General features: G+C 43.0%; 1 protein-coding gene across 5 annotated transcripts in view; it reads right to left on the bottom strand.

Moving 5' to 3' along the window:
- TBC1D12 (TBC1 domain family member 12) overlaps positions 1-17,647 on the bottom strand; it is a 1,516,811-nt gene that overhangs the window by 477,756 nt on the left and 1,021,408 nt on the right. For all 5 annotated transcript variants that reach the window (XM_044056656.1, XM_044056658.1, XM_044056657.1 and 2 more), the window contains one exon: positions 9,192-9,272. In XM_044056656.1, coding sequence (XP_043912591.1) covers positions 9,192-9,272 — 81 coding nt within the window. The remainder of the gene's footprint in view (positions 1-9,191; positions 9,273-17,647) is intronic.

Below are 17,647 nucleotides of genomic sequence, written 5' to 3'. Positions count from 1 at the left end.
AAATCTTTTCCATTTGGACAAGCAATATTTTCTGGATAAGGGTTTCCTTGTCTCCTGTAAAACCCTGAGCATGTTCTCGGAAGACAGGTGTCATCCACAGTGCCAGTTCAAGAGTGGACAAGTGAGGATGGATAAGAGGATCACTTGTCCTGTGTGAGGAGGTTCAACCTGTGGTGATTGCCCCTGGTCAGATGCATTAAAAGGGAGAACTAGTGCTGTCTTGATCAAAAGGGAGTCACTAGCAAGATTTTTAGGAAGTCCAGCTGAATCTTCTGCAGGACTCTTGGAAGTAGAGGAAGAGGAGGGAAAGCATAAAGAAACATCCCCTTCCAGGGAAAATAAAGGGTATCCATCTTCCACGCCAGATGGCATGGCACTATGGAACAGAAGAGCAGGAGCTACTAGCTCTGAGAGAAGGCAAAAAAATCTACCTAAGGGATACCCCACCAATACGGCATCCTCCAAAACGAAACAAAGAACCAGCCAAAAGCGTAAACAATCCAAGGTGTCAAGCAAAAAACCACACCGCTGAAAACAACAAATTTATTCACAATAAATTAAGCACTTTCGTCAGGGTACAGCAAAAGACTTCTTCAGAATCTAAAGATAAGAGCAAGTAACAAGCCCTTAAATATAATTCAGAACCAATCACTTGACCCAGTAATTAATTAACCATCAAGATTCAAACCTTAAAATTTAAGGTAAAATAACACCAAATTTCTGATATACTTAACATTAACAAACTCGAATGAAACAGAAAAAAATAAATTAAAATACAAGAATATTAAAGATGCTAAAAGTGAAAAACAAACATGAAAATATCAAGTAAATATAAGTGAAATGTAGAAATAGTTCATGAAACCCTCCGTGGCAAATTGTAATTTTATACATTGTAGGATCTAAGTTTTAATAAACTAGTAACACTTAAATGGTCGTTCAGCCCAGGTGGACTTAAAGCCTACAACCTAATTTGCCACCTTAATTCCTTGGCTTCTAATAAATCATTCCAAGGACCCCCTTCTAGGGTTTTTTCAATTCTGTCAATGCCGAAGAAAAGAAATTCATGGCCTATATATTGTATGACATGCTTGGCCAAAGAATTTGTAGTTTTTATACAGTGTCTGATGTCAAGCTGGTGTTCATAAATCCACTCCTTAAAGTGTCTTAAAGTCTTTCCCACATAAAAACTAGTACATTGCTTGCATGTAGCCACATAGACAATGCCCTTGGTGTTGCAATTACAAAAGAAAAAGGAGCTGAGGGTCTTACTATTAACAATAACTGATTCACCTTCCCTAATGTAAAGGCACTTAGAACACCCTCCACATTTATAGGTCCCAGTTCTCCTGTTAGTTTTTCTTGTTGATCTAAATAACCTTTAATGGCTTTCCCCTTTCTAAAAAACACTTTAGGTTCTTTTCCAATACATTCAAGTATCCCTTCAAAACATGAGATGATGTTCCAATTCTTCCTTAAAACCTTAGCTATTTCAGCATGTTCAGTGCTAAAGAAGTAACAAATGCTTGCATATACACATTCCCTTCATCTTTTCTTTGGGTAGCCATCCCACTAAAATGAGCCTCATCATCTCTCAAAATGGGCCTATAAAACCTGGTATCTCTCTTACCACGAACCTCTTTAAAGATGTTAGTAACCAATTGTTCAGGGTACCCATGCTAAATAAGCATGGCACTTAATTTCTTACCTTCCTGAAAAAAATTCTCATCCTCAGATACCATTCGTGCCAGTCTAACATACTGGCCCTTAATAAGGCCTCTCTTTTGATGATGAGGATTGACTACTACCGTAGTGTAGGAGACCACTGGAGTAGGTAGGCTAGCGGTAAATGTTACTGACATACCTTCAGATGATGTAATCTTTACTGATTTCAACATCTAAGTAGCTTATGCTATGTTGGCTTAAATTGAAGGTGAACTTTAAAAAGGAAGTAGTGTTTTTACAATAATCTAGAAAGGGTTCTATTTCATCCAAAGGCCCTTTTCAGGCCAAATAAATGTCATCCAGAAAACAACAGTATGTGCCCCAGTGTTTTTCATACTGACACCCTTTTAGGTACCTCCTTTCCCATTCTATCATGATTATAATGGAAAAAATAAGGGAGCAAGCTGCCCCCCCCCCCCCCATAGCCACACTGCATTTCTGAAAATAATATTGACCCTCAAAGAATACATAGTTGTTTTTAAGTACAGTTTCCATGAGAGTGGTTAAAACATAAACATCATTATTAGAGAAATCGTCAGAAGCAAACAAAAAATCTTGGAACCACTCAATACCTACTCATCGGGAATGACACTGAATAAATTTACATCAATGGTCAAAAAAACTATTTAATCAGAAATGTTAAACTTCTGATTTTTCTTAAAAAATCCCACAAAGCTTTGCAAACATAAGCACAAGCTTCTAAACATTTTTTTCAGTTTGATTTCAATGTACTTTGCCAATGGGTGTATTTTAGTCCTTGAGGCATTGACAATGGGTCGTGGGGGGTCCATCATATTTTTATGGATTTTCGGGAGTCCAAAAATTGCCGGGACGATAGGGAACTCACACCACAAAAAATTGTAATCATCAAAACTGATAGCCCTTGATCTAACATATCTTTCAAAAGGTAATCAATATGTACATAGGAAAGGTTTACCAAATTAATGGAAGCTTCCTCATACATACTATCATCATATAACATCATATTCATACGGTTGCAGTAATCCACTTTAGTCATGATTACAACCACCCCACCCTTATCAGGTTTCATAACCCTTAAAGTTTTGTCCATACTAATTTGTTTAAGTAAATTAAACTCTGTGGGTGTCAGGTTGTAATCAACATTGTAATGTGTGTTCTCCAAAAATTTCCTGAGCTCAAACTCACATTCTCTCAAAAATAATGAGGGGTGTTTGCAATGGAGGGTTAAAAATACTCCTACGAGTAAGTTCACATATTCTTTTCTGCCTTTAAACAATTAACACAAGTTACGCTTTCTAATATACATATTAAGATCCACAATCACATTTTCAATTCTAGCCCTTGCAGATGGCCCAAAATTGAACCCCTTACTAAATAGATCAACATGTTCACATCTAAAAACTTGTTCGGTAAACTTATAAAGTTTGAAATCACCTTCAGTGTTAGTGATAATGCCAGGCCCATCAGAAACCATGTCAAGGTCTGTAAAACCATTAAAAAGGATAAAGTCCGTGTCACAGTTTATGTATTTTGCTGTTGATGATGGTAGTTCGTAGATCACTTCCATTGTTTCCAATAATGTTGTTTCTGCTGGTTCCCATTCCGATTCTTCAGGTGCTCTGAGCACCTCAATGGAGCTTGTTCTAAAGGGACTTCCTAGTTATGTGACTCCAACTGAGCCTGCTAATTCAAATTGATGTTATCATCATCAGAGGAACGCCTTACTTTGCCAGCACTTCTTGGCAGCGGATAGGCACACCCCTTGCCATAGTCCAGCCTATCCTTTTCCATTTTCTTTAGTTTCCGGTTTCTCATGTCATGGGAGATCCTATCAGCTTTCTCAAGTATTTTCTCAAACTTGTCCCCGTTGTGCAGGAAAAGTAAATCAGCTTTAGTAATTTTTTCTAGTCCAACAATTTCACCACGTAAATGGTCGAGTTCTTTAACATTATGTTGAATCATAATCCTCATTAGCTCACACCCCTGTTTATCGAATAGGTTGAGCAGTTCATAGTGGTGAGGGGAATTTGGAGAGAGCCCATTACGAAATTTCCAGGATCAGAGCCCCTTTGGGACCTTTTTTTTTTTTTTATACATTACGAAAAATATTAATTCTATATAAGCAGTTTTCTATATTTGATCATTTTAAGTTCAAACTGTTCCATAGATTTATTGAAAGTCAGATTGTTATTACTTGTCATGCTGTTCAGGTGGATTGGAACATTATTAAGGAATAGGTAAGGAAGTATAGTCATTACCTTGAGCAGCCTCAGCACCAATAGATAATGTAAAGAAACATGTCTCTGCGAAGCATCCATTTGTGAGCCTGTGTTTTTGACATACTCAAAGTGTCTGCCGCTAGACCATGCTCTGAAGGAATGTATACTGCCAGAAGAGTTAACTGGTAACTGACAACCACCTTCCAGGTCAGAACAGCCAACCTGCAGAGGAGGTAAGATTTGTGCCTTCCTGCTTGTTGACATACCACATCACTGTAGTGTTGTTTGATTACACCTTCAAGGGGCCTGGAGAGAACATGGGGTAAAAAGCTTTAAGGGCCAGAATCAGAGCTCTCATCTCTTTGATGCTGATATGGTCTGCCTTGCTAGTGGAGGGCCAGAGACCCTGAACTTTCAGGTAACCACATGAAGTTTCCCCCATGCGTGAGACACTGGTAAATAGTTCTTGAGAAGGGACTGGAGGCTGAAAGGGCAGGCCTCGACTAAGTGCAAACTGCTGAATCCACTACTTGATTTTCCTTCTTTAGACAAGGCAGAAGAGATATGCTGATATCCAGAGGGTGGCAATGCTGCAGCCAAACCAACTTGAGGTACCAGTGAAGCTTCCAGATATGCAGTCTGGCAAGAGGGTGTACTGAAAAAGAAGGAGCCATGAATCCCAGGGCCCAAAGAAACTCTCTGGCTGGAATGGTAGTCAGATGAAGAAGAGACTGAAAGAAGGCTGTCAATGACAAAACATTTGGAGGTGAAAGACAGGCCAACATTGGCACTTTTTGAATCCTGCATCCCAGATACACATGATCCTGAGAGGGAGTCAGGATGGACTTCTGGAAGTTGATAGTGAACTCCAGACTTTGAAGAAGAGAGATGGTGAACTTCAGATCCTGTAACAGGTGACTGGGGGAAGGTGCCTGAAGCAACAGGTCATCCCGATAAGGAAAAAGTCTAATTGCCTCTGAGCCCGCAGAAAGTAGTCGCAAGAACTAGGCATTTTGCGAATATCCTTGGGGCAGTAGAGTGGCCAAAGGTCAAAGCAGAGAACTAAAAATGACACAAAGAAACAGAGAAACATAAGAACCTCCTGAAAAGAGTGTGAAAAAGCCTGGGGTAGTAAAAGAGGAAACAGGGTTTGAAGAATAAGAATCCAAAAACAGGGGACATTGAGAAAGGTGTTGAGCAGGGAGAGATCCAGAATAAATCTCCAAGTGCCCTCCTTTTGAGAAACCAGGAACATCATGGAATAAAAACCCTTTCGCATTTGGGAAGGGAGAACAGGCCGAGTGGTTCCTTGATTCACAGGGCAACATCAGACCTCCGGGAAATGAGGAAGCTGATCTACACTCCCGGTCAACAAATAGTAACCCTGACGGATGACAGAAAGAACCCAAAAGCCTGAAATGATGAGAAGCCAATTTGGAAGACAATGGGAAATCCAAAGGGACAAAAGAACATAGTCTGGGGGGGGGGGGGTGCCAAATAGAAGCCGGCTTATCAGATAAACGAGTCTTCTGGGTCACAGAAGTCTGAGAAGCATTAGCAGAGGAGGCTCGCCTACCACCCTTTCTGCCCTTGTAGAGACCTGGTGGGGCTGTCTGCGGACAAAAGCAGATATAGAAGGATAATTCCTCTGGAACTTAGGGATAGGAGAGAGAAAAATACCCACAAGGCTTTGCCCTTCTGTTTAAGAGACTTAAACAGGTTAGCAGCATCAGTCCCAAACAGATGTTTATTATCCAAAGCAGCATCCAACAACTTGGCCTTAATGTCCTCGGGCAAAGAGTGGAGATGAAGCCAAGAATAATGTCTCATGCCAGACCCAAAAGCCGCAGCCCTGGAAGAGGCATCAGCAGCATCATAGCTAGACTTGGCAGAGTGTTGAGCCAATTGAGAAGTAGAACCTAAAATAGATAAGGCAGAAGACATGCCTTCAGAATCAGGGAGGTCAGAAATAACCTGCCAAGCCTGAGCAATCAAGGTCGGAGCCTATCTGGTCATGTGGGTCTGGTAATCAATAGCCCTAAAAGGCAAAGTTGTAGTAGTGTGAACCTTCTTACCAATCTTCTCCATTGCCCTACTATCCTTATCAGAAGGCATAAGTCTGGAAGAGGGCAAGAGCTTGAAAGGTTGGGAGGTTTGCCAGAAGAGACTGACACCACAGAATAAGGACACTTCAATAAAAAATGACAATTCTCAGGGACCTTATGAAACTTATCAGTTTTTTAAGAGCAGGAGGCTGAGAATGAGGAGATTTGGAAGCAGGAATGAAAGTGTCTAACAAGGCAGCCAAAACAGGAGAAACTGCAGAGGGTTTAGGAGTATCCACCTGAAACAACTCATAATAAATATCTCCTTTAAATATCAGACACTTGAGAAGAATCCACCTTAAAGTATCACATCATCCTAGCAATTGTGCACCAAAGGACAATTCCACAAAAGCAGACTCAGGGGTAATAGACTCCTTCTCACCAGAGTCTTAAGCCAAAAGAAAAGACATCTCTGAAGAGTAGGACAAGGACCCCTCATCAGACTCTGAATCCTTATTCAAGGAATCTGAGTTTTAAGGCCATTTAGAAGGGGTAGACGTCCAAGGAGGAGCAGGCATTGAAACCCACTGAGGAGACTACAGGTCCATCAAGGAAGAAATCAAGTCCGAGTAAACTCTTGCCATTCCCTTTGAGGATCCTTAGAATGGACCAAAACATGCTTCATCCGTCTTTTTTTTGTAAGGGACATCAGCCCTAACAAATACTGGAGGTTCGGGCCCTTGGCGAGATTCAATAAGAGAACCCAGAACCTCCTCCCTGACTAGTATCTGCAGAATCCCTCTAGGCCTCTCCGAGATAATCAACAAAAGTTCCCACTCCATGTCCAGAGCAGATGCCTGCAAAGCCTCAGAGAACGTATGAAAAAGACAGATCCATGCCAACCTCTGCTGGGGTCGTGGCAGAGAAATCTGATGTAGACACCAAACATTCTACAGCACTATTACCCACTTCTAGGGTGATATCTGGTGGAAGCTGGACAGCTAAAGATTTCAGCTGAGACTTCTTGGCCTTCTTCTTACTTAATGGGAGCATCTTGGAGTTAATGGAGTCTACCATGATACCCTGGCCTAACTCTTGGTTTTCAAGACACATGGCCATGAAAGATAAAGAGTTTCTTAGGTACAAACGCCTTACATATACAAAAGGTATAGTCGTGGAATGCACCCAAACAAGAGAGACACTGTTTGCAACAATCCTTAAGGGAAATCTGCCTCCCACACTGACATTTTCCCTTCTTGGATGACAAGAACTCTAGGTAAGCAAAACAGGTTACAAAACCAAAAGAAAGGAAAAAAAAAAAAAAAACAACCCCAATAGGGCACTTATCTGAAGGCTAAGTATTCAGCACAGCAACAAGGCGTTCACAAAAACAGCAAAGACGTTCTTGCTAATTGCATCTGTACGTTACTTTTATGCCCTTATGTGTGGGTAGCATATGTGTTATGTATGGCACATACAAGATCATAAGGCTTTGGTATACTGGTCAAACGTCAGGCTGTCCTAGGCGGGTGATCCCTATAGTAAAGAACATTGCAACAGTGATATAGAAGGACATCTACAGCTCACAGCCTTAATCCTCTGTGCCAATAAGCTACATAAGTGGAAACAGGGCTTGTAGAATGTATCCTGATGCCTCTGACTATTTTAGTACAACTGTTATAACAAAAAGCAATACACTCGGCAAGCCAGTTTAACAAGATGTTACTTCTTCATAGATAAGTCACTTTTGTCACATCTGACAATATTCCTCACTTGGGCATAACAGATTAACTCTCCCAGCTAGGCATCAACCTGTATGTTACCAGATGGGTAGCTAACTGGCTCACTGATAGAACCCACTCAGTCAAAATAGGGAAGGCCACCTCTAGTAGTAGACCTGTAACGAGCAGAGTATCCCAATGATCAGTCTTGGGGCCTCTACTGTTTGGGACATACTTTTCTGAGGTGCAAGCCAAAACCAGTGGTCTGTGGCTGACCAGGTTTGCAGATGACTGCAAGTTGGGTGCTGTCTTAAATTCCCCTAGTGATGTGAACATCCTCCAAGAGGGCCTTACCCAAACAAATGACTGGTGCCAGAAGCATGGCCTCAAACTGAATGCCACGAAATGCATAACTATCCCCTTTGGGGAAAATATCATCCCCACTAATAATCATATTAATAACAACGTACTAAGCATGCAATCAGTCGTGAGGGACTTGGACACCCCGGTTGACAGCAACCTGACTTTTGACAACCACATTGCCTCCATTGTACAGGTGAATTTCTATATGGCCTTCCTCATAAATAAGGGTATTTCATCCAGGAACAAGGAGGTCATAACATCTCTGTACTCCTTCCTTATCAGACCCATTATTGAGTATAATGCCCCCTTCGGCATGTACCTTGCCAACCACATGCAGCAGTTGGAGAGACCACAGAGGCTCCTGACCAGGAAAACCTATCCTACATAGATAGGCTAAAAGCCATGTCTCTCTACTTAGTCTCATATAGACTGCTCAGAGGTAACCGGCCATTTCAGACCCAGCCTTGATGAAGTTGCTGCATATCCGTAAGACAAACTCCACTTGTGCAACCCGCATGCAAGGTCTTAACCTGGTCTGTGACATTAATAGAACTTGTTGGTGGTACAAATTTATGTCCCAAAGACTCCCCCGTCTGTGGAATAGACTCCCTCTCCATGTTAAACAGAGTAACTCTCTAGCCCTCTTTAAGAGGAACCTGGACAACTGGATAGAAAACATAAAATATACCCCTGGGATTCCACCTGTGTCTCTTCTGGACAGGGGAAACAGGTGCTGTTTGAAGGAACATGGGCAAAATTCTTGGCTAGGTTTATAAGGGCCCCCCGGCCAATAGCCTAGTATCATCCTATGAACCTAAGTCCTGTCTGCTTTTATGTGAACAAGATAAACATACATTTTACAAGACGTCTTTTGTCTTTTTCATAGAATATTTCAGAAACAAATGCATGTTTAAGTTATTTATCAGTTTTTCTAATTTATTTTCGTGGTGGAGGAAGATGTTAAGCCCTTCACTGTGCTCTCCAGTTTATGCCCTGAAACAGCGGTGGTTAACTGGCCTTTCCTAGACTTCATTTTAAATAAAGAAATGCATCAATGTAATGTCAACAGATACAAATGTAAGGGATGGGGTACAGCACTCAGGAAAACAGACCTTAAGTTTCAAATGATAAAAATATACCTTCTGTATCATTCTCTGACACTGTCTCGCTTAAACTCTTCCACTGTTCCTTCGCTCGGGAGAGGAAAATTTCATAAAGCTCTGCAAAGTCAAATACATGTTTACTTTAACAAAATCTTACCACTGCAGTTAATTTTATAACAAATTCTTACAGAAAAACTGCTTATTTATTTTATCTAAGCGAGGATGCACAAAAATACACCAATCCATTTCCCTTTCAATGTTTTTTCTCTATTGCTTTCTGTCTGGTAGCTAAAAGTTGATTTGTATGTTGCTTCCCAACTATCTCATCACAAAGTAGGTACTCTAACAAAGTCATAAAAGTGATCTCGGTCACAGATGTCCAAAACTGAGGTTACAACTTGTATAGGCAGCTATACTAGTGAAAACAGAGCAATGTAGGCAACTAATCTTCGGAGTACGATCGTCTTCTACAAATGAAGCAGAGCACACAGCTAGCAACAAAGGCCTGTAGAATCATAAATAAATGCAACATTAATAAATATTTTATAAAGTGGAAAAGCATATAATGCACTACATGACAACCCCCGAAGCTCAGCTGTGAAGAAAGTACAATTGTGTAAAATCTTACCATAACAATAGATGTTCTTATCTTTACTGCTGCAGTATTCTTAACATATGGGGATTTCCTGCTGTGGAAGACTGAAGTCCTGTCAGTCTACCAAAGACACCTGATGCTTTAAAGGTATGCCAAACGTCATCCAAATGCTCCTTGTGTAGCGTAGGGCATAAAGGTGAGGTTCAGGATTATCAAAGTCAGAATTGATTGCCCCATTAGGAACACCAGTCCAAGGAATCCAAGAGGTAATCTGTACAACCATGATGGCAAAGGACTAGAGGGAAGAAGGGGGGGAAGTGAATACTGCAGCAGTGAAGGCAAGGACATCTACCATTCTGGTAAGATTTTACACAACTGTACTATGTCCTTACATTCACTGCTGCAGTATTTGTAACATATGTGAGAATGCCAAAGCTCAAGAGGAAACTAGGGTGGAGGAAGGAGCAGAAGAGTCCCATAAAAATCCACGAAGAACAGCACTAGCAAAACCAGCCCTAGCTCTAGAGATACCATTCAACTTGTAGTGCTTGGTAAAGGTATGCACAGAAGTCCAGGTAGCTGCTTTAAGAAAATAATTAGTGTCCAAGTCCTTGAAATAAGTACCAGAAGAAACCACAGCTCTAGTAGAATGAGCCTTGACTGAAGAGGGAAGGCTCTTGCCATGAAAAGTGTAACAAAAAGAAATAGCCTTAGAAATCCAAGAAGAAATAGTTTGCTTGGATACAGCAAGTCCCAAAGATCTAGGATGAAAAAAAACAAATAACTGATCATATTTTCTAATAGCCTTAGTCTTATTCGAATAAACCCCGAGTTGCCTGTGTGCGTTCAAAGTATGCAGCACCCTCACACTGTCAGTTTGTGGAGGGGGGAAAAGGTAGGCAAATTAATAGACTGATTAAGTGATAGCTCATTAACCAACTCAGGCATAAAACAAGGGTTAGTGTGCAAGGACGCACTGTCCTCATGAAAGATCAAAAAAGGAGGACAAGCAATATGTGCCTGTAACTCGGACACCTGTGTGGCAAAAGTAAGAGCTAAGAAAAGAACAGTCTTTCAGGAACAACGCTGCAAGGAAGCTGAAGCAGCAGGCTCAAAAGGAACCTCAGTCAACTTCCCCAAAAAGTACAGTTTTGTACCTACCATAAATGTAGATGTCCGAACTGGATAGCATCTGCAGTCATAACAAATGGGTTGTCCTGTCGTCAGGCAGCCCTTCGGTCGGCCGGATTCCAAAGTCTGGGTCCGGCTTCGGCTGGTGTCGCACTTCACCCGACGTCATCTCTGCTGGTCTTCGGGTATAAAGGCATCAGCCGACGCCATTTTCCTCAGTGTTTCTTGCCCCAGATGCCAGTTGCCCTCTTGGAAGGCTAAATTTTGGATAAATGCCAATGTTTCCAAAAAGGTAGAAGGCAAACACAAAAAATAAGCATGTATGTACATATATACAAACAAATACACCATAAGAGACTCCCCCCCAGCTAGCTATTAGGAGGGTAAATACCCTAGGAGTACCACAGAGGGGAAGGAGGGTGGATAATCCTGACTGCAGATGCTATCCAGTTCGGACATCTACATTTATGGTAGGTACAAAACTGTACTATGTCCTTCATGGATGCATCTGCAGTCATAACAAATGGGTAGAATACCATAGCCAAACTAGGGGTGGAGGAAGAAAAATTATGGTGTAGTTAGGATCCCTTGCAGTACAGCAGTGGCAAACCCTGCTCGGGATCTAGAGTATAGAGGTAAATTATAATGCTTGGCAAATGTATGCACGGAGGTCCAAGTAGCCGCCTCAATAATGTCCTTGGTTGCCACTCCTCGTAAGAAAGCTGTGGTAGTGGCTGTAGCCCTTGTAGAATGAGGTCTTATGTTCTGTGGAATTGGTTTTCCATGGTAGGAGTAACATAATCTTATGCAATTTCCTATCCATTTAGAGATTGTCTGTTTGGAAATTGCTTTTCCTTCCCTTCCTGTTGCATAGGCTACTAAATGCTGGTCAGTTTTTCTGTTGCTTTTGGTTCTGTCCAGGTAGTAGCGTAACTGTCTATGTACATCCAAGGTATGCAGCAGTCTTTCCCCCCTGTTTTGTGGATTGGGAAAGAAGGTAGGTAGGTGGATTGCCTGGTTTAAAGACACTCTGGATACCACCTTAGGCATAAATGTAGGATTAGTTCTCATGGACACCCTATCTTGATGGAAGATTAGGAAGGGTTGCACTGCCATTAAGGCCTGTAGTTCCGAAACCCTCCTTGCTGAGGTAATTGCCAGTAGGAAAGCAGTTTTCCATGACAGGTGTTGCAGATCTGCTGTTGCTGCTGGTTCAAATGGAGGGAGTGTCAACTTTTCTAGCACAAAGTTCAAGTCCCATGCTGGTAATGGTGGTTTCCTAGGAGGTTTTACATTCTTGATCCCTCTGAGGAACTGCCTGAGTAGAGGATGCGAAAAGACAGGTGGATCGAAGCTGTATTCTGCTGAAATAGCTGATGCATGTATCTTGATGGAGGAATAGGACAGGCCTGTATGTAGAAGCTCTGCCAAGTACTCCAGAATGTTAGCAATATCTATGTTCGACACATCTTTTCCTCTTTCAGTACTCCAAATGACAAACCTTTTCCATTTTCCTGCATAGTTCCTTCTTGTTGAAGGTCTGCGGGCTTCAAGGATAATGTCTTTAACCCTTTGGGAAAGGTCTGGGTTAGTTGCTGCTATGTGATGTTCCAGGCCGTCAGTTGCAAGGTTTTAGGTTTGGATGCATGATGTTGTAGTTGTTCTGAGTTAACATCAAAGGCATCAGAGGTATTGACCACATTCTCTCCCGAGACATGCTCCTCAGCAATGGGTACCAGTGTTGTCTTGGCCAATTCGGAGCTATCAGGATTATCCTTGGGCGTTCCTCTTTGATTTTCAGTAGTACCTTGTGCATCAAGGGAAGAGGTGGAAATGCATATGCTGTTAGGCCTTTCCAGCTGAAGGATAGAGAGTCCACCTTCCATGCAAGTGGGTGGAATGTCCTTGTGCAGAATTTTTTGAGCTGGTGATTGAGTGGGGAAGCGAATAGATCTATTTGTGGCATTCCCCATTTCTTTGTGATGGCCTTGAAGATGTCCGGGTGTAGCATCCATTCGTGAGCATCCGAGGTGGTTCTGCTTAACATGTCTGCTAGGGTGTTCTCTTTTCCGGCACAAATATTGCCTGTAACTGGATGTTGTAGCTGAGAGCCAGATTCCAAAGGTCCAAAGTCATTCTGCATAGGGGATATGAATGAGTGCCTCCCTGTTTGTTGATGTACCACATGACTGTGGTGTTGTCTGTCCTTATCATCAAATGGCCTTCTTTGAGGAATGGTCTGAATTTTTGGATTGCCAGTTTTACTGCCAGCATTTCTTTTTGGTTTATGTGCAGGTGCAGCTGGTCTTGAGTCCACAATCCTTGTATGCATTTGTCCAGCATGTGCGCCCCCCATCCTAGGTCTGAGGCGTCCGTTGTGATGGTTTGGCTTGCTCGAAAGTTGTAGAAGGGTAAGCCTGGGTTTGCCTGGCATGCTTGAGCCCACCATAGGAACTCCTGTTTTAGGCATGGGATCAGTGGGATTTCTGTTTCTAAGCTGTGCCTGTGCTGAGACCATAAATTCTTTAGGTACCACTGTAGCTTTCTCATATGCAGTCTGGCATGTGGGACCAAGATTATGCATGATGCCATGAAGCCCAAGGCCTGCAGAACTTTTCTTGCTGTTAGTTTGTTCTGCTTGTTAATGCCAAGAAGTAAAGAGGGAGATCTTTTTGTTTTTCTGCAGTTAGGAATGCCATTTGTTTTACTGTGTCCAATTCCGCGCCCAAGAATGTTCTTGTTTGGGATGGTATCAGCCTTGACTTTTGTAAATTGACTGTGTATCCCAGGGCTTGTAGCAAGTAAATGACCCTTTGTAAATCTGTTGTCAGCTTGCTTTTGTTGTCCGCTTGTAACAGGCAGTCGTCCAGGTATGGATAAATTTGGATTCCCTGTAGTCTGCAGTGAGCGATTACTGATGCCAGGCATTTTGTGAATACTCTGGGCGCAGTAGATAAGCCAAAGGGCAATGCTGAGAATTGATAATGCTCTGATCCTGCAAGAAATCTGAGGTATCTTCTGCAATTTGGTCGAATGGGGACGTGCAGGTATGCCTCCTTGAGATCTAGAGTTACCAGCCAACACTCCTTGCCCAGCATGGGAAGAAGTTGCTGTAGGGTCAGCATTTTGAATTTCGGGACAATGATGTATGTGTTTAAGACGGACAGGTCGAGAATAGGTCTCCAACTTTTCTCTTTTCTTGGTACTAGAAAGAGTCTGGAGTAAAATCCTTTGCCCTGTTCTGTTATTGGTACTCTTTCCACAGCTCTCATCTTTGTTAATTTCGCTATCTGCTGTAGAGCTTCTATTTTTTGATTTGGAGGTAGGTTTGGCATTCCTCTTTTTACTGGTAAGGTGTGGAAGTGGAACCGGTAGCCTTGGTCTATGGTTTGCAAAATCCACTTGTCTTTTGTGATATAGTGCCAATTTTTCGAAAATAAGGCTAACTTTCCGCCTAAAGGTGCTGCTATTTGCTCCCTGGTAGGCGTGTCAGGCCAAGTCACTGTGATTGTCCTGTTGCAGTGGCAGTGGTTGTGTCTGTGCCTCGGTTATTGCCTTGCCACTGTCGTCCTCTGTAGGCACCTCCTCTGGATTGATTTCTGCCTCTAGAGCGTCTATTCCTGCCCCTTTGGGATCTTGTGGAGTCAGGAAAGGACCAATTTTGGCAGGCCAGTTCCTGCTAAACCTTGGGGGCTGAACCTGTAAGAAATCTTTAACTGTTTGTACAGATTTTGCCTTTTCTTCCATTTTCTTCATTACTTGCTGGGCAGGTGTACCAAATAGACTGGCCTTATCCATAGGAGCATCTAATAGCTTTGCTTTAACATGATCCGTAAGACCTGTTCTTTCAACCATGCATGCCTTCTTATCACTGTGCCAGTCATGGCTGATCTAAATGCAGCCTCCAGTGCATCATAGCCACATTTTAAGGAATGGTTACTAACCTGTTGGATGTTATTCACCATTTCTAATACATATTTCTTATCTAAGGTTTCATCAGAGGACAGTTTTTTAGTTAACTGATCAAGCATAAACTCTTGGTATTGGATCATATGAAACTGACAGTTTAAAGCTCTAGCTGAGAGAGTAGCAGAGGTGTAAACTTTTCCCCATCTCTCTAAGGACCTGGATTCCCTTTCAGAAGGAATAGGGTTTTTTCTGTGGTCGAGGCTACTGCCTTAGGCCCCTGGGATATAGTTTCGGGATCTGCAAGTGGGGCCTTGTATAGGTGTTGATGAGTGTCTGGCACCCTGTAAAATCTATCTGGTTTGGCAGGGGCTGGAGGTAAAGAATCAGGAGCAGTGCAAACATCATTAAATGCATCATCCACAACAGGCAGTACAGGAGGTATAGCTAAGGGCCTATGTTGTGGTAAGTGCAGAAAAGTCCTAAGCCTTTTTCTTGAGTCTGAAAAATCTTGTCCCTGCCATTGGAATTGTTCTCTCATGGCATGTAAGGTTTCCCCAAAGGAAAATTCCTCTGGTGGAGAGGCAGCTGGAATGGATTCTTCAGCATCGGAATCTTCATAAGTAGAAAAAGGAGCCTCTGGCTGGTCTGTAATGTCTGAGTCATCCGCAGAATCATCAGAGGACACTGGCTCGGGGGGCTCTGCTCTAGGTCTCTTTTCTGGGGGCTGAGAGGCCCTGTCTGGGTGAGATTGGGATCCCCTAATTAAGGATATTAAATCTTCTGCCAGAGTAAGCATTTGTGAACTTGAAGTGGGCCTGTGTGAAGGGGGCTTAACAGGCACTGATTTAGCAAATTTGGCTGCTTTAGCCCTGGCAAAGGCCTTAATAGACATGGCTGCAGGAGGCCTAGCAGCACCACGTGCTGGGGTAGAGACATCCAAAGGGATGGTGTCTGATAAATCACTAGGAACCACAGTTGTAGGCAAAATTTCTGAGGCCGATTCAACTAAGGTAGCAGGAGCCTCAGTAGTAGTCATGGATTCGGCTGAAGATTGACCGGTTTTCTTGGTTTCGGCCGAAACCGAGACACTCGCGGCTTGCTTAACCGTGGTTTCGGCCGAAACCGCGGACCGCGAGTGTCGGTCTTTTTCTTTACGTTTTTTAACAATTTGGGTAGTCGGAGGATCCGACGGCATAATGTACGCAAAATCTGAGCAGAAAAACTGTTCAGCGAACTCCAACCGACGCCTAAGCGTTCGTCGGTTGAAGGAAGCACAGGCCGAACAGGCTGCTACGTCGTGGTCTGGGCCTAAGCAAGGCAGACAGTAAGAGTGGAAATCTTTATGAGGTATTTGTTTCCCACAAGTTAAACAGTTATTGACTTTTTCTGACATCGGCTGAGGCAAGAAAGAGTCCCCAACGGGGTACTTAGCTTTTTAGAAGTCTTCAAAGTAGTATTCGGTAGTAGTAATCTCTGGATCTGACCGACCGGCACTTGCGAACAGCTTCTGCTTCGGGCGCCACGCGGCAAGAAAGACTGGGGAAAATGGCGTCGGCTGATGCCTTTATACCCGAAGACCAGCAGAGATGACGTCGGGTGAAGTGCGACACCAGCCGAAGCCGGACCCAGACTTTGGAATCCGGCTGACCGAAGGGCTGCCTGATGACAGGACAACCCATTTGTTATGACTGCAGATGCATCCATGAAGGATATCAAAATGAATATTCCAGGGAGGAGGAACAGGCTTCCTGGGAGGTCTAACATTAAGGACGCCTTTAAGAAATTGTTTCACCTCAAATCTAAAAGCTAAAGGAGGAGAAAAAGTCAGACAAGCAGAGATAGATGATAAGTGAGCCTTAATAGAAGAAAAGGGCAAGCCAGCATTGAGCAACTCACACACATAGCCGGCCTTAGGCATAGGCCAACTAGGTGACCGCCTAGAGTGCTGCTCTAGCAGGGGCACATTTCCAGTATTTATTTGATGTAGTTAGACCAGGATGGGGCACCAGGTGGTGTTGGAGGTGGCACAGTGGAGCCCTTTTGCCTAGGGCATCAGTTGACCTAAGGCCACTCCTGCTCACACAAATAAGAGAGAACAAAAGGAATATCCACAGTAAGTGGGTCCAGGTTGTGAGAGACATACCAAATTGAAAACCTCTTCCATTTAGATAAGTAGGATTTCCTAGCAGTAGGTTTCCTGAGCTAATGCAGGACTTGCAGCATGCCCTCAGAAAAAAAGCTGTCTATGAGGAATGAAAATCCGATCGCCCACTCAGCTGAAGTGTGGACAGGTGGGGATGGATGACAGATCCTGTGTCTTATGACAGTAGTAGATCCACCCTGTGAAGTAACTTGTGTTGATTGCCCCTGGTTAAATGCAGGAGAAGGAACCATGCTGTCAAGGCCAAAAGGGAGTCACCAACAAGATTTTGGGAGCATCCTGTTGAATTCTAAACAGGACTTTTACAAGGAGAGGAAGGGGAGGAAATGCATAAAGAAACATCCCCTTCCAAGAAAATGAGAAGGCGTCCACCTTCCATACCGCAGGACCTGGGACTGTGGCACAAAATAGAGGACGTTGCCAGTTCAGAGGGGAGGCAAAAATATCCACTTGAGGTGTACTCCACTGGTGGATAATATTCAGAAACAGACCCCTGTGAAGCATCCATTCATGGGACTGAGTTAAGGACCTGCTCAGAGTGTATGACACAAAGTTCTAACCGGAAGGGATAATAACTGCATGAACAGTCACCTGATACTTGAAAACAAGATCCCATGCCAGAAGTGCCAACCTGCAAAGAAGCTAAGATCTCGTTCCTCCCTGTTTGTTGATATACCACATCACTGTGGTATTGTC

Source organism: Protopterus annectens, chromosome 14.part0 (assembly GCF_019279795.1).
Source record: "Protopterus annectens isolate FY-2018-M chromosome 14.part0, PAN1.0, whole genome shotgun sequence".
NCBI lineage: Eukaryota > Metazoa > Chordata > Ceratodontiformes > Protopteridae > Protopterus > Protopterus annectens.
This window is presented reverse-complemented; position numbering and strand designations above follow the sequence as displayed.